The sequence below is a fragment of the Montipora capricornis genome, chromosome 6 (genome assembly GCF_036669925.1).
Source record: "Montipora capricornis isolate CH-2021 chromosome 6, ASM3666992v2, whole genome shotgun sequence".
Lineage (NCBI taxonomy): Eukaryota > Metazoa > Cnidaria > Anthozoa > Scleractinia > Acroporidae > Montipora > Montipora capricornis.
In genome coordinates, this window is record NC_090888.1 from 67629335 (window position 1) to 67647395 (window position 18061).

The window sequence follows — 18061 nt, forward strand, 5'->3', positions numbered from 1 at the left end:
CGCTTGGGGATACAAGTTTTATCTTCTCGTGTTGAAATTATCTCTCACTCGTTCGCTTCGCTCACTCGTGAGAGATACTTTCAGCACTCGAAGATAAAACGACGTATCCCCGCGTGGCCATGTAATATCCTCGACTTGTTTTTCATATGTTACGTTGCGCTACCCAGCATTTTAGGATCTGAACGATTACTTCTTCCTAGTATGTTTCACTTGTTTTTAAAACACGGAGGGCAAATTTCAGTGGAAGTGGCTGCCAAACGGAGAAACAAGGGCTTTGGACTGGAAATTCCGGCGACTTATAGCTTCTACCGCGAGAAGCCTTCAAAAGTAAAGAAGTTGATGGAAGTAACAAGAGAAAGAAGATGGAGCGCATCTGTAGATGTATCGATAGTGTCGGTGTTTGCATTTATAATGAGCTGTTACTGCAACTGTGAAGTTGTTCTATAGTTGCAGTCTTCATCCTTGTTCTGTTCCATACAGTTTGTGCGCCGATCAACTCGAAACATCAACAGCTCCCCCCCCCCCCCCCCTGGCAAAGCTTGGGCATTTGAAGTCGTTCAAATTCCCGTGCCCCTTGGGCCAAAATGGTGTTCAAATGCCCTCCCCTATAGTCGGATTTGTCTGTCATACCCTGCTAAACAACAATCGTCGTCGGCTCCTGTCGTCTTTAATAAAGACCTTTTAAAGATCTTTTTTGTAAGCCAATCGCTCACAAATGCTACATCCCTTCCTTTAAACTCTTCCATCCCGTCCACACACGTGTTTTATAGCTGTTATTCGGCGCCCGAAAACAAAATAATTTGAAACGTGACACTTCCGGTTCAATTTTCCCCACCCCACTGAGGCAAAGGTCAAATTCCCCACTCCCCGGGTACAGAAGACAGTCAAATGCCCGGGGTTTGCCCGGGGGTGGGGGTGATGTTGAAGTTTCGATTTGATCGGCGCTTTACTGTAACTATGGCCGGGCCAAAGAATATCGTTCGTAATGACGTGGACTTCGTTACATAGAGATTCGTTAAATCGAGGTTATACTGTCTGGTCGCAATCTAAAATAAATTTCAAATAATTATCAAAGGGCACGGGGATTCGCTCTCTTGTCATGATAAAAGCTTCTATTAGGGATCTCAAGCCGGCGCAGGATTTGTTTAACGAAAGTCTGCTAAAAGAAGAAGGATTTTCGGAATTCAAGGCTGAAAAGTGCTTATGTTCTTACTTGGACTTGGAGTATTGACAATGGAAATCTCGAAAAACTAACACGAATCTTCTGTTGCTCTTGGTCCATCGCTGAAAAATGCAAATGCTTGAATTCACAAAACCTTGCCTCGCTCTTGTTGAAGACCGACGATGACGGATCATTGTACTCTCATTGTTCACTAAAGATCGGTGATATTTATTTACTGGTATCAGTAGCCCAATTCCAAGTAGTTCTAAATATAATGCGAGCTCTCTATCAAGAGAAGAACAGGATTAACCGAGAAAAACACTACAACTTTTCTAAACATATAGTAAGATAAGTGTGCTCCACTGTTCAAGCGTACGAACCGAAATTAAACATTATTCACCCCAAGACACCTTCCATAATTAAGCTGAAAGAAAGCAGTCACTCCAGTGATCTGAGCCATTGTACAGCAGAAAGCTATATATAAGATATAAAAAGGTTATTGATAGGTCAAATATAAACTTTGAGAGTCGCCTACAGGGGCCCCGAAAGGGTTGTAATCCTCAATCCTTTCGTATAATGCCTCAATCTCTCAAATAATCGCCGATGCAGTTTTAATTCGAACTTTGTGTTTCAGTGAACCAATATAGCGGCAGGCCACCAAGGTAAAAACCCATCACTGAAATAACCTCGCTCTTCAAGGCTCTGTCAAACACTTAAGTTACAGTCAATAAAGTTAGGGGCAATGGTGGATATATACCAGGCCCCAATTTTCTTTACGATAAATCTATTCAGTTTATTTTAGACGATGGTGCGCCGCTGTACGGAACTTAAGGTGGCCATACAATTAACGGTACTCATTTTTTTGTAATATAAGTCACTATTCTTCAGATATATCTAGAAATGCAGTAGTTAGATGCACCCCTATCTCAATAAGCACGGCATCACAAAGTATCCCGTTCTTTTATCAAGTTTGCTTGAACTTTGTCTTCTGCTGAGAGAGCTTAAGGTAGTACTTAGTCGTAGCCTAGCAACCATGCAGAGGTTTCCCATGAAGTTTCTTGCATCGTTCAACCCAGGAATCGTGAAATGATTTGTAATCTTGCAGCAGCTCGTCAAATTCGCCTTCCCGACTTGGCTCGTCAGTGTTTGTTCGGTTTGCCATCTCCACGTTATGATATTTGTTCTCACTGGCGGCTCGCTTTGCTGTAACAAAGGTAACTCCCAGTTAGTGCCCGTTTAGTCGATACGGTTTGCATTCCGTAAGGCTACAGCAAGAACGCGCGGTCTTTGCCTTTATTCGTTTTTGCGAGCCCAGTTATTGTTAGGAAACCAGCAGCCCAGTTGCAAGAGCCAGCACGTAGAAGCCACCGCTTACTATTAAACACGTCTAGTAAATAAACGAGCTTCGTGTTTTCAAGAAACGTTATCCGGCCATGTTTAGTTTATTCGTGAGACGGTGGGTTTCGTGAACGAAGTCAAATATAGGCTACCCCTCAGGCTCTCAACAAAAAGCAATATTTGATTTCGTTCGCTTAAATTCCATGTTATTTCACTTGATACAAGCTACAATAGTTTCGAAGCCTGCGAGAGCAAAAGAACAGAGTTGAGGCTTAGAGGTGTAACTTGCATATTCCTTTACCTTCACTTACTCCCCTGAATGTCGATTCGGTTAATGATAATAAGGAACTTTATTTAAGCGTCAAGTGTATTAAGCGCTGGGGAGGGAAGGGGGGGGGGGGGGCAGGGCACCATTTGTGGTCACTGTACAGAGATGGAACCAAATTAAATTAAAACTCATATGTTGGTTTTTGAGGAGAGGGAAAAACCGGAGTACGCGGGGGGAGGGGGGGGGGGGTGGAGAACCCTCTCGTAGCAGAGTACAGAATTAACAAAGTCAACCTACATATGACACCGGATCTGGGAATCGAACGCGGGCCACACTGTGGTAGGAGGCGCGTGCTCTCAACACTACGTCATCCCTGCTACCCCTGGTCCCTGCTACTGTCACTTACCAGCAATATATTTCTTCAGAGCAAACTCGTACACTAAACCAGCAATGGAAAGGAAAACTAAAATGGCAACTCCACAGTACACTATCAATTTAAATGTTCCTTCTTCATAAAATAATTCCTCTGCTGCCTTCACTTCTTGACTGATTTGATCATTAGGGTTCTAAATGAAAGGAAAGGAAAGGAAAGGAACTTTATTTAACTGTCTAGTCGTTATGGCGCTAGAGCACTTATCGGGGACACTGTAAACTGAAATTAACAATTAACGCAAATCAAGTCAAATGTTGGCTTTCAAAGGAGACAAAGCACAGATTACTATCAATTCGCTCTAGTTGCGGCTACAAATATATTCCTACAGTTACAGGACGAGGTAACCGTGCATTACGCCACTAATGTAGGTTTTAAACAAGATAAACAAGATATGTGTTTTTGTAAAGTGGGAATTGCTGTTTGCTTCGGATAATAGGATACAGAACCACTTGAAACAAATTGCCAACACAGTGACTTCAAAAAGATGATCGAAGAAAGAGACATCGTTGCAGTGAAATGAGTAACTTATCATCAGTACATACATTTGCCGGGAAAGAAGTCAAATCTAGGCTGCTGTGCGATATCAGCAATCAAATTATCTGGAAGCTAGTGAGTGCGAGTTTAACTAATACATACATACTTAATTGACCACTTCCCATAGGGGCTTTTCAGGGTCAATGAAACACAATCAACGAAACGACAGAACGTAACAACAGCAACTGTTAACAATCCCAACTGGCCAGAGGCAAACCAGTTGGCTATTTACAAGTGCCGCAGAGAAGTTGAACCGGGGACTACCAGGAACAAATTGAACGAGTGGTTTAGAACGAGTCTTGCACCCGGGAATTTTCGGATGTCAAGGCAAGCGTCCTAACCACTGGGCTTGAACGGAGTTTCGTGATAGAGAACATACACGAAATATCTTATATATATATATATATATATATATATATATATATATCATATATGTGAACAGAGTTCCCCTCCACTAACTCTGACTTGAACTACGGAGTTCAAATAGATTTTTCAGGCTTCTCTCTCAATTGCATAAGTTAGATCTCTTTAAAATACACCATAGCAACCTTTAGGGGTTTCAAATGCTGGGCAATTCGTTGGAAGACTTTTCGTGGGTAGTTTTCAGCATAACGCCTCGCACAGGCCTCCATACGCGATGAATTTCCCGCCAAAGCCATGCCGTACATCACTGGGTGCTCGATTGTGCGCTCAACTCTGAGTCCCGGATGATCCTTGATCAGCTCCAAGTGAGCGGTTATCATGAAACTATCAAAAAATGCGCCATCTATCTCCGACTTTAGCAAAGCTGCCGTTATGCCGTATACATGTGGAAATACTGAAAAAAGATAGACAAAACGTTTTCATAAAACGCACTCACGTTAAGAAGATGAATACATGTAGCTTAAAAAGAACTTTCGAGCATGAACTGACAACATAAAGTGTATCCGAAGACAGTATTAATATCAAGATGTTTTCCAGTGAGTTACTTTTCATTTCTGCATTCATCAAAACTCCCAGTTGATATTCTTCACTTCCGTTGACAACTCCAATCTATTTAGAAATGAAAGAAAAAAGAGTTGTGTTATGTTGTTGGTCGACATGTACGCATTAGTACACAAGATGGCAGATAACACAAGCATTTATTTCTCAAATGCACATGGGATTTCAAAGCAAACTGCAAAGTACTCATAGCATGCAAGATCTCTGTCGCGCAAAATACGTCACTGGCCTAGTGCCCCGTTTCTCGAAAGTCCCGAAAACGTTTCGGGCCCGAAAAACCATTTGTGAAACTGCCAACCGCTTGTTTTGAAAAGCCGATCTTTTAACATTTTTTCAACATGTCCGTGAAGTTTGACGACTTAAATCCTCTCCGTTCTTGAGATACAAAGGGAATTGTGACACCCGAAAATGGCCCGTAAAGTTTCCAGACTTTCGAGAAACGGGCCCCAGGAATCAAAGGCCTGAAAAGGGCCGGGATCAGGGATCACAGCCCTGGGATCGGGAGCAGCAGTGTTTTTCATGGAATCGGGGATCAAATCTTTGTAGGTTCAGGGATCACAATTCTCATCGTTTTTGGGATCAGGGATCGACATTTTGGGTAAAAATATGGGATCAGTCACGAAAATATACCTCGTTACAACCCTGCTAGTGGCGGGTGCAATGGCTCGAGCCTTCTACTCTTTGTGACCCGATTTTGATTTACTTTCCGATGTCTCATGTTTGCCTTAGGTTCTCTATTTTACTCTGGGAGGTTTTTTATCCCTATTTTTTCACTGAGATATTCTCTCCTTCGGACAGTTTAATGAAATGAGTAGCTTCTGCTATTTACAAATTATAATTTTATACGACACGTTCAGTTATTGTTGGTTGTCAAACTGGAAAGCAGCTATCTACAAACACTTTCGCTACGGCACTACGGGCCCCTTAATTCAGGCAAACGCCGTACCATTACGGTTGTGTATGCACAGTTAGCCTCAGAGAACTGTTTTGTCTTGGTTGGCTGGGACTCATCGACATGACTTGGCCAAAGTATGCGAAGAAGCCCCTAGAGGTTGACTCAAAGCTCCAGGTCTACAGGAGTCGCAGGCACCGCTCTTTTTGTAGCCGAAATACCTTGGTATGGGCCTTTTTTACGTAGCGACCATTTTGAGGCCTAAGGGACTGAAAACTTTTGTTTTGCACCCACCAAACACATCAACTAGAGACTCGGGGTACAAAGTCTATTGGTCTTTGACCAGCATGGCCGCCTAGTGACAAAAATCCACGATCTGGTCACGTTTATCTGCGACAACTGAACACGTCAGTGGGGTTCCCGTGGAGTAAAAAGTCGCACAGTACTTAGCAGCCTCTCCTATCAATTTTCCGTTTGCTCTGTCTAAGTATGGGATACATTTGACCAGACCACACTAGTGTCTCTCTCCCCAGGCCCCAGGGGTTGGAAAAATGAGAGACCCTGGGAAGAAGGATCCTTGGAAGCGTTAATAGAGACTTTGCGATCTGCGACGGCGACGTCGAAAACAACGTCACCTGAAAATATAACTTTGCGCGAAAATATAACCGTTTCTCGCGGTTAGGCCATCTCGTTCCCGTCGTACAATATGGGCGAAGTATCCTAAAAATAAATCGGTAGGAGCGGTTTCAGAGTAAAAATAGAGAATTATAGCTTCACATTTGTACGTTCGCGTTGTCGTCAAACCTCAATCAGGAGATCTGTTGACGTAATTTGGAGGACTGGGAAGAAAAATTTTAACGCCGTATCCCACAACCGCGCACGGCCTTAGGTGTTGTTTCCAAACTCCCAGCAGTATTTCCATCGCCAAAACTCAACAGATCATTCCGTGTCTACCACATATCCTGTTACTGAATGAACATTGAAGAAGACCCGACGAGATCTAACCTCGCCTCTGCCATGTTGAATTCGAAAATAAGGCCGCGCGGTTGCGGGAATTACGTCACCAGATACCTAGAAATTTGGTTATTTCACGTAGTTGTTGTGCAGAGCATCGCACGAATTTGAGCTAAACTGCGTGCCGCACGTGCAGCGCGATTACTTTTTCTCTTTTAACCAATGATATTGTTGTTCCGTGGTGTTCTCGTTACCGACCGCGTCGTAGATTGTAAAGTCCCTCATTTGCGAACGGCGCGGCCACATGTTCAAAAAATCCAAGACACCTCAAAGATATCTGTTTTAAGTAATACTTTTCGGTTGCGGAAAAGAAATATTTTCTCTCACCAGTGACCCATGGATTGGAAAGTGCGGGTGAGTTGCGGCTGAAAGCGATGCTGTTACCATGGCAATAAAAATGGAAATGATGATCAAACCAGTGATGATCCAGAAAACACAGAACACGCGACCGAGAAGGGACTTGGGAGAGCGATCACCATACCTGTCAAAAAAAAAACAATAGATAACCTTGTGGAAAATGCGGACATCGCTTACATTAACGAACACTTAGAAAATTATTACGTCCACCCTCTGACATTGTGCAACGTTTAAAATAATACCAACCCGACTGTTGTCATAGTGACCAATGCCCACCAGAATCCTTCCCAGACTCCTTTCAAAAACGACTGAGGGAACTCTTGAGGATTTTGACGATGATCCTGTGAAGAGCAGAAATTAGTTCATAAACTTGATTTTGCCCTGTGAAATCTTATATCAATCGTTTATCAGTCAGTCTCTCGAAGCAAAGGTTTTTTGGTATAAAAAAAAATGGACTTTACTTAAGCGTCAAAAGTGTATTTAGCGCTCAGGCACTAATTCGGGATACTGTACAAAAATCAATTCTAAAGCTGGTTTTGAGGAAAGGGGAAAACCTGAGTACGGCCGGAGAAGAAAATTCTTGGAGCAGAGTATCGAACCAACAACCTCAACCCTCATGTGACGACAAGTCTGGGTATCGAATCCGGGCCACAAAGGTGAGAGGCAAGCGCTCTTATCAGAGCGCCGGCCCTGCTCTATTTATTTGTTCTCCTGCTCGTAGGAACTCACGACCAGCAACGCACAATTAGTTCCGCCACTTTGGGGATAATAATGATCAGTTTCACAAAATTGGTTCCTTTAAGACTCACGTACTCTACGTTTTTTCTTGTTTGGTTTACTTCAGCTTCTCTGTCTCTGCGGTAATTCTCCGTTTTATACCTTTAGTATTGTATACCGAGTGAATAGTCAGTAATCGTGAGTAAGTCAGTCTTTTCGTCACTGCTCGAGTTATGGACGCTAATTAACATCTCGCATCAAATTGGGTTTAGACGCAGCTACTTGACACTGAAAACATACGACACAAACAGCTAGAGAAAATTTGCCTCTATATAAATATAAAGATGCTTCCCGTATCGATCGAATAAAATTAGAGTATAGAAAGAGCTGAGTTTCACAACCAACAGTGAGTCGTTTTCAATCGATTTTTGCTAAAGCAAACCCAACCCAATGTACAACTTCTACCAATCACAACAGGCAATCAAATGACGTAATCGAAGCAGGTAAATGAAGCCGCCGATAAGTGCGGGAAAAATCGTGCGAGCCAGTATTAGCTTTCATCTCTGACTGGCTGAAAAGAGGGCGCGAGATTTTCAAGCCAATCACAAAGCGTAGCAGTGAAACACATTTTCTCTACTTACCAAGAACCATATGATAATCCCGGAGAAGGTGGCCGTAAGCAATATAAACACCATGATGGGCCAGGCCCTCAGAATGGTCGAGGCAATGGCGTGAGTCTTGCTCGTCCTTTTGTTCCCATCATATGCCAGGAACACCACACTTGGCACCCGCACCAGCGGAATAAACGGGTGATCTCGAAAAGAACGGGACGTCGCAGGCGCGTGAATTGGGAACGTAAAATCGTACTCGTTCACGTTTTCACTCATGAAACGGTTCTCAGCCTCCATTGGTGTGCGTAATAACTTGGCAAATTTAACTTTTTTCGCCCCAAGTGGACAGCAGTAATCCAAAATGTCCAACAGCAAACCAGGGAACATCCCTTGAATGTGAAGGTTAGGTTTTTCAGCAGGGTGTAAAGAGACGTACGGGACATTCTTGTGAAACGCAAAAGATATGGGCATGTTGTCTTCGCTAAAACATCTTTCATCGACCGACACTTGTCTTGTTATGTTCTTTAGCTTCTCAAGCTTTCCGCCTCCTGATGAATTTTGTGCCAAATTCAAATCAATCATCGATTTTGGAAATGTGAATCCATCTGAATCGTTCTTTTTACTTGACCAAGGAAGAAAGATGCCCTGCACAACGAAAGGCTGATGGGCCAAAAGAAGAACAGCAAACACGACCAACTGATAAAGTTCCATGGTTCGATCAGACTGAAGAACCTAAACCAAACAGGAAAGGAAAGAAACTTTATGTAAGTGTTTACTCATTCTAGCGCTGGAGCACAAACTGGGACACCGTAAACTGAAATCAACAAATTAAGGCAAATCAAATCGCAGGTTGGTTTTTGAGGAGAAGGGAAAACCGGAGTACCCGGAGAAAAGCTCTCGGAGCAGAGTAGAGAACCAACAAACTCAACCAACGTACACGTATGACGCCGAGTTTGGGAATTGAACCAGGGTGAGATTGGTGCGAGCCGGGCGAGGTAGGACGCCAGCCCTGCTTCCATGAACAAACAAACAAACGAACGAACTCGCCATTCAACGCTGAGGCGCTTTCTCTCTCAGTAATATGTTAATTCGGTCATACACGGTCGTAGTTATCTCTTGAGATTCTATCCATAAAGGAAAAGCACATTTCAGCAATAGTTCAGATGTCTTCAAGCTTAAGGGCCAGTTAAATAAACATCACTTAACACCTTTAAGAAATCCTACACCCCTCTGTAACAGACCCACTGGAACCCGACCCAGTGGATTATTTTCCCTTACCCAGTGGATATTTAGCCTCCCCGGTACCCAGCGAATATTTTGATTTTACCTGGCCATTTTTATGCTTCCCCAGTGACTGTTCGGTGTGACTTTTACATACCCAGCGTATTTTTGCAAACGAACAAAAAAATAATAAAAATACAACAACAATCCGAAGCCGTTTTATAAAAAAATACTAGCAGGGGGAGTGAAATTGAACCATGTGACACTCAACTCGGTCGTAGGACTGGTGCCGATCAAACAACATGTCAAAGATGGCGGGAGCTATAGGCAGTTCTACCAGCAGTTCTAATTCTGGAACGGAAAGCGATTCGTCCTCGTCGGACTCTGATGGTTATCGCACTCGAAAACGAGGTCGACGTAGAAAAAGAAGTAAACATGTACGGGAAGTAGAAAAAATTAAGAAGCTCAAATCCAGCAAAAGTAAAACCTACCGGCGTAAGTCAGGAAAGGATCGCGACAAGTCTCTCACCGTCCTTCCAAAGGTGATTACCACGAGCTTATTTATATTGCTCTTGTCAGAAAAGACAATAGCGACAGCTACATTCCCTTTTTGTTTTCTTTAAAGTCAGTTAATGCTTTTGCTTTAGTCAAGACGAAAGTCTTAAACGCTCGCTCTGCTTCTCGAACGAATGCACAGCTTTATTTAAAATGACAGCGACTGCAAAGTTAATTTGAGCTCAGCCACGTGGGAATCGTTTGTCTATTTTCTGAAGAGTCGCCAAGATTGTGCACTAACCGTGCAAGTTGAAACCGTCTCGAGTGCTGCCAGTGCCGCCTTGCGATCAGCTGGATCTAAAAAGACAAGTTTGTTTTCTTCCCAGCTATCCGGTCCATCAACGTGGCACGATATTGCTGAATCAATGGAATTAGTGTCAGAAAGAACTCGCTCATCTGATCCAGTTCACGATTCCTCTGTAAGAAACAAAACACTGGTCGATTCACTTCCAGATATTATCACGGCAGCTGACAAGTTAAAGTGTCTTTTCACAGACATACGACCTTACACCGCTGCTGTTTCACTTGATATGACCAGTGGATCTATGACTTCACGTACAGCAGAGGGATTTTACGTAACTCTTGTGAATGGTGTACAGTATCTGTCAGAGTATTTCAAGTACACCACTGGAAAGGTGAATATTCTAAGCGAAATCAAAGTTAACACTCTTGGCAAGCGCATGATTGAGGGATTCTATGGCCATGTGAAAATGATCATGTCACTGAGAAGAATCCAGGAAATAACCCAACAGTTCTGCAGTGTTCCAAATGTGTGGCCACTGAGGCTTTCCACTTCGTAATCCCTGTTGTTACCTCAGGTAGCACCATGTGTCAAAACGTCAGTGTCAGGAGAACAAGAGATGAGGTGTCCTCCACTTACACTTATGCTACTGTAGGCCCCGACGAAAACGAGACCTCTTCGGAAGCAATGTGGGCAATGTTCCAACAGAGACATGAACATTGCTTCACTACTGAAAACTTAAGGAAAGTAAAGACGAACTTGGAAAATGGTAAGGACATTGACCCAGCTTTGTTAAGAAAGCAGTTGTGCATTGGGACGATGGCGTTTTGTCAGGGGTATGTGAGCATGCTTGAATGTAAAGGAAACTTGACTAATGACAATGGTATTCACATGGCTACCAAGTCCCGACCCATGAAAACTTTAAGAGATTTCCAGAAGAGGAAGTATGGAGCACCACCGACCATCATTGTCTCTTACATGCGACACCCATACAGGATTCCATATTTACGCCCTCAACGATTCCACAAGAAGACGCTGTCGCTGTAGCCGTCATGCATGATCAGGATGATATTTCAAGTTATGTCAACAGTAACGTTTTCGAAGAGGGAGAGGTAGTGGCCTTTCGTGGAACTGATGGGTTGCCTTTTAATCTGTTGAGAATCACCCATAACGTATCTCTGTGAAGTCTTGGCCCCCGATCCAGAGTCCGCGGGGACTTTCTTGTTGAAACTGCACGAGATGATGACAACATTTGCTATCCCCTAGATCCCAACTGGAAGAATGCGTCCATGGTATTTGCTCATGTGTTCCGGGATGGAAACGACAGGGTAGTGACCTTATTCTTGGAGGAGGCTGTCACAGTGACCGAAACTAAATTCTTGATGTCAACAGAAACATACAGCGAAGTTCTGGAGATAGCAGAGCAATTTGAAGATTCCATCAAGCGAGCATTGCAATCAGATGAATCAAATTAAGACATGTACGAGGAAAGATCCACGGCGGGCACACAATATGGTGAACCTTCAGAAAGTGATCACGAGGCACAAGAAACCGTGTTATATCAAGATTGTAGACAAAGAAGAGGCAGAGGGAACAGATATCAAGACATCATTGCATGTTTACGATGAGTTTGATGACCGTTTTCTGACCTCTGCAAGTCTCAGGAAGGTGAGTGATCCAACATTGACTCTCGCAGTAAGTTTGCTAACTTAGTTTAAACTATACCTGCGATACTCTTCTGTCCTCCCTGGACTAAGACAGTTCCTTCAGTTTAACCACTATAAAACTGTTATAAAGCATTTTCTGATAATGAAAAAAACAATAGAAAACCCCTTATTTTCGACAAATGGCCTTTTTTTTAATCGAATAAACCTACCGGTATTAAAAACCGGCCCAGCCAAAAATAACCCGACCCAGTGGGAAATTGGCCAACCCAGTGACGGCTTTTCCGAAAACCCGGTGGGGATGAAGAGTCCACTGGGTCTGTTACAGAGGGGTAATCCTGCTTGAAAAAGCATCCATGCATCGCACTTGGCGGTTATAAGGCCTGGTGAAGTTGAATTCATCGCTGACCATCAAGGACCAATTCAGAGAGTGATCCGCATGACGTTCAGTTCCCTAAATATAACCACTGACGTCGATGTCTCCTTCGCAAGACATGAACCTTCTATCCTCATAATTCTCTCACCGCACACAGGCAGTCTCAATTTTCTTGCTAGAAAACGAAATTTTAGCCTGAGGTTTACCGTTACGGTATAGTTTCTCCATGCTAGATCTCAGTCTTAAATATACAAAATTTCGGAAAGAGTTTTTCGCACTATTATTTTACAGCAACTGCTTTCCATATTTGCATTCTAAATACCAGGCGCATTTGGAAACTTAAAGGCAGGTAAACTTATTTGCTTTGGGGTGAATCATGTTTGACACTAGAGCGACTGGTTAAACGAAAGCAAGACGCCCGACAAAACACCCAGGGGAATCAAATTAAAAAAATTATTTTCTTTCGAATGACCGTTTTCCCAAAGAAGACTTACGGAAAGAAGAAAAAATAAATAAATGAATAAACAGGCAGTCGTTCTTCTTTGCAGACAGTTAAGGAATTAATTACGAACGAGTTCTTAGTTCTTTTTCATTAATGGACCGAAAACATACATAAAGCGCTTTACGGTCCATGTAATGAAAATCTCGGAGCAAAACACCATAGCCAGATGTAATTAGCGAGGTGCCTATTTTGATGAGGGAGGAAAACTGGAGTACCCGGCGGAAAACTTCTAATCAGGTTGAGATCCACTGAAAATCAGCCCACATAAGTCTGCAGTGATGAGAGGCGCTGTTAGTGACCACTACGCTTGACTAACGCCCTCCTAAACAACTTTATGATTATATTATACGAGTGACAGTGGTACATGTGCAAGATACAAATTTTTAAATTGAATTTTTCATCATCGCTCAGTTTTGATACCATGATTTATCGTCAGTAAATGTTACTCAATCCAGCCGGCCAATTGCACCTCACCCTATGGTACCGCATACAGTGAAAGAAATGAAAATTCAAAAAAAAAAATAAATGTTGAATACCTTCTCTCTATCTTCAAGTTGGTGACTGTAATTTGCTCATACAAGTACCCAAATTTGAAGCGACTCATTTGTGTAGGGAATGAACGTATTGCAAATATTGTTGCCTAGAAATGGTCTACATTTGTTCTCATAATTTTATTCGTATTATGAATAACAAAGACTTTAATGCTCTTGATGGCTCTTAAGCTTTTTCGGTGCATTGTCAAACGCCATAATTCGGATAGTTCTTAAAATGAAATACCATAATTAATGACGTTTGGGTTAAGGATGATAGCCAGAAACCAGAAAATTAAGCCATTTGTTAAAATGTGAACTTATTCGTCGCAGTGTAATTAGGGGAGCTTTTAATGGTATTGGAGTTCTCCATGCCCGTTAAGCCAGCATTAACTCGTTACTTAGCGATGTAACTGTGGTAAATAGCTGATTAGAAAGCTTCTTTTGTGAAATTAACGCCCATGAATAATGACTGCGTATTAAGAAAAAAACCAATTAAGCCAACACACAAGATGACATTAAGCTGTTATCTATGAAAAGATAGACGCCACGCATTTCGAAAAGTGACAATACAATCTGTTTTTCCCCCTGAAATTCAAACAAAAAAGGTTGAAGTTTTTAATTTTGTGTCTTCTGTTTTGATATTTTTACAGGTAACCTTATCCGACCGTTTCAAAGATGTCAGCGGGGATTCTCAAGGAATTAGCAATTTTAACGTCTAATTTTCGAAGAAGCTGAAAAGAATGGGTGGAATGGTTAGCCAGCCAGTTCATGCCACCAGGTTTCTCGTTCGTTGAATAAAGCGCTTTTGAACAAGAATTTACTCAAACACAAGCCATATGCTGGTCAAAATATGATAATTGAATAGCTCATTGTTAATTCGATTTTGTTTCTCGCAAATATAATATTAGGTCAAGATTTACCAAATTATACTTGTTGCGATTTTACATGGAAGTACCTTACCAGTACCGCTTGGATTTGACGAGTTAAATTTCGAGAATGTTAACGAAAAGACAGAAAAACAAAGTCGTTACATAGGTGATACAATTTCGGTAACTTTGGTCGACATCTGACAATCAGTAGGGGGGATATTAAGTTAATTGTTAGTAACTCACGTATACATCATAGTTCGCGATCGATAATTGCCGAACTTTGCTGCCTGAATGTAAAGGCGAAAAGAATAAGAAATGCAGAAAATTTCTCAAACGCTGCCAAAAAGCTCGCTCATTTTGTGGGGTTGGACAGGGTTATTTGTGAGTAGTATTGGGGGACCTTTGTTCGTTAAAAGAACCGACTAGGTTCGGAATTTTTAAACCCAGTTCTAGACATTTGTACAATGCGACACTGTACATTGTTTTAAGTACACAATTGAAATAGATAATAAGAGCTTCTTGTCACTTCTGGTTTGTAGGGGAGTTCTACAAACGAAAATGTCCAGCTAAGATGGAATCGCTTCAATAGTACAATTGTCTTCTATGAAGCAATAAAACTGAGTTAAGTTTCAAGAAATTAACTGGTGTCGGAAATTTGGCCCCCAGTGAAGCTAACGGCAAGTACTCCTCAGCATTTTCCCCGCAACGAACGACTGCTATGACTTCATTTCGAAAACAGACTGTTCTATTGTCGACTGCTTTGCTCCACTAAAGAACTACAAAACCTTACCAGAATTTCCGACTGTTGGCTTGTTGATATCTGGCGCCAACAACGCTCTTTTGTCAACTCTCTTCTATTCTAAAGGAGTAGTTTCATCTTCGAACTTCCAATACTGAATTGTTTGGAAGCATGAACTCGACCGAAGGTAAACTTTGGAATGAGATTACTTAATCACACTTTTAAGTACGTCTTCTATTAAATATTAATGGTAAACTATTATCCCATACAGTTTTATAAGGGCTGTTTTTCTGTCGTGTCATTCAGAGGAGCTATAGCTACTTTACCAGGATATTTCTTGAAAGGATCTGGTTTGATAATATATAGTTGCGATCGTTGAAATAGGGACACGAAAAATATCTTACTCCACCTGTATTCAAATATAATACATTCATTTACCCTTCTTTTATTCACTGATAATTAAAGAAATTCTCCTGGAGTAATTAGAGCACTTCCCATTACTTTGTTTAGTGAGAAATTAGCTATTATCACTGACTAGACGTAGATTATGCAGGAATCGGATGAACAATCATCCTTACCTTATGCAAATGTTTTTTCGCAGGTCAAAACCATTTGATACCTTAAGCCCAACCCTGTGTTTGTAGCAGTACTTTAAGAAACACGCTAACAAATGTATCGACAGGGAAGAGTGCGGGCATTTTATTTTATTTTAATTTTTTTATTGGGGGGGGGGGGGGGGGGGGAGGTATTTTGACTTTGGAAACACCATGATCAGTCGATAGCTCCTAAGATGTCCCTTGCGTAATACCCCTTGAAAAAACTTAATTAAATTGAATTCAATAGCACCCCACAATTGGTACGTCCCTCTATTGATGAAATAATTGGTTTAAATGTTTCAGAGATAAAAGAGAATGCGACAAGACTTTTTTCCACAGCACTTCGTAACTTGATGTCATAAAGAGTTTTGTGATGCATTATCTTTCGGATATCAAACCACGTTATCTCAAAACTATCACGGCTCAGAATTATTTGGGCGGATAATTCCCCATCATCTAGCAGCGATCAACAAGAAAATTTAATCCTCCTAGGGAATGTTTTTTAAAAGAGGAAAAAACATGAAGCCTGTATTATATCCAAATAATAAACCCCAGCAGTTTACCCATATAATATCCAGTGGTTATGAAAGCGGTCTGAGGTCTTTTCACTTGCGGTTATCCCACCTTCGTGTTTCAATGGAAAACTCGAAACAAACTGGTCCCGCAGGATCTCTGAATTTACTCTTTGCCAATTGAAAAGACTCAAAGAAACACATTTTTTCGAAGACAACGTATTTATCGCGGTATATTTGGAAAAAAAAGGGAGATTCATAGTATTATTTCTGCAAATACTATCAGACACACCGTTTGAAGTCCATTTACGTATGCTCAGTCTCAATAATTACATAATCACGAAGAATAAGAAAACAATAGACCATATTTGTATTCTCAGTATTGGACTGGAACTAGCTTGCACTAGAGGCTAATGCGGGGGAACATATTTCCATTTGATTTCCATTTGAAAAGATTTCCCCGCATTAGCCTCCATTGCAAGCTAGTTCCAGTCCAATACTGAGAATACGAATATGGTCTATTGGGAAAGAATGGTCTACTTGTGTCGTTGTCCGCGGGGTACTGTTCAATGATTTAAACAGAATTTGAATCGTGTGCACCAAATTGCAACTTGCAAGAAAATTATCTAAATCTTGTGCCCACCGTTCGTAAAACTCACAGCCGTCTTCTCGTTCACGTCACCGTCATCATATCATATCATATATTTTTATTTACCCTCGGATTTTTAGAGTAGCTTGGTGTAGCTAATATCTCCGAGCATTTACCATCCCTACCATGATACGTCACAGAAGACAGACCACAACACCGGGAACTACATGCCCTACTCTTTACGACAAGTGTGCGGGTTCTTTTACGTCCCACAGGATTATGAACATTGAAGGGTTGTGAGACGGGACCTCCGGCTTATCGTCCTTATCCGAGAAGACTAGAGAGTCTAACCATTTGCAGATGTAATTACAAAGGCAGCACTTTCTCCTCAGTTATTTAAAGACCCTGAGTGTTGGTCCGACCGGAGTTGAACTCACGACCTCCCGCGTGACAGCCCGTGCTCAACCAACTGAGCCAACGGTGCCCGTCACAGTAAGACAATACAGAAGAATGCCGGAGAAAGGTACCAGCCCTAAAAACTATACGATTATTACAGAAACGGTGTAGCAAAACCATTAAATGGCTATTCTGATCTTTAGCAGGTAACAATATGTAACAAACGAGTTCCTAAACCAATTCGACTAGGTTCGATTCAGCAATAAACTATTGTAACCTGTCGTTAAGTCGATGGATCTACATCCTTCGTTGAAGTTTCAACACCATTTTTCTCGTTTTGTGAAGAAATTTCAGGTAAAAGCAAATCTTGTTTGGAATATTAGTGAAAATTGTCAATAGTATCTTATAGAAAATTAAGGAAATAATTTTCGCCCATGTGGCGAAATGATATCGAGGGCATATTTTAAAGCTATACCCTCTGACTAACTTGTAATTTATTTAAAATTAAAGAGATGCGATTTAGGATCAGTTTCATAGGTTACACCGTACTCGAGCTAACGGCAGTAAATGTCTGTCTTACGTGAAAATTTTGTTAATTTAAATTCTTGTCTCAGTCACCTTCAATGGTTTGACAAGAACTTGGTTCCGTCGGACTTTCCGTATCAGGCTGGCACTGAAGCTTATCGTGGGGATCTCTCAAAGGCGAAATATTAAGATAATACTTAATCATATTACAAAAAAAGCTTCAAATACCTTGAATTAAGTCAACTTTTCAGCGTTTTTTTTTCGATTTTTTCAGCAGGCAGCTCCCCACACACCTTGAAATAATATAGTAATGAACGTAACCCCGATTGTATGTTATTAAAAAATGAATATATCTTTATCGCCAATTCGTTTCTTAAATAAGCCGCTCCAAGTTTGAGTGACACGAACTTATTAAAGCAGAACGAGATTTTGACCA

General features: G+C 41.5%; 1 protein-coding gene across 5 annotated transcripts in view; it reads right to left on the minus strand.

The window, feature by feature from the left end:
• Positions 1-1369: 1369 nt before the first annotated feature.
• Positions 1370-18061, minus strand: part of LOC138052990 (uncharacterized) — a 21750-nt gene continuing 5058 nt past the window's right edge. The window contains exons 1-8 of one of the 5 annotated variants that reach the window (XM_068899635.1): positions 17854-17976; positions 8338-9039; positions 7226-7320; positions 6950-7103; positions 4704-4767; positions 4284-4552; positions 3175-3334; positions 1370-2365 (exon numbers count right to left, since the gene is read on the minus strand). In XM_068899635.1, the coding sequence (XP_068755736.1) occupies positions 2187-2365; positions 3175-3334; positions 4284-4552; positions 4704-4767; positions 6950-7103; positions 7226-7320; positions 8338-9018 (1602 nt within the window). In that variant the 5' untranslated portion in view covers positions 9019-9039; positions 17854-17976 and the 3' untranslated portion in view covers positions 1370-2186. Of the gene's footprint in view, positions 2366-3174; positions 3335-4283; positions 4553-4703; positions 4768-6949; positions 7104-7225; positions 7321-8337; positions 9040-13402; positions 13499-15058; positions 15195-15585; positions 15604-17853; positions 17977-18061 lie in introns of those variants that run through there. The other 4 variants (XM_068899640.1, XM_068899636.1, XM_068899638.1 and 1 more) reach the window with 4 other exon arrangements.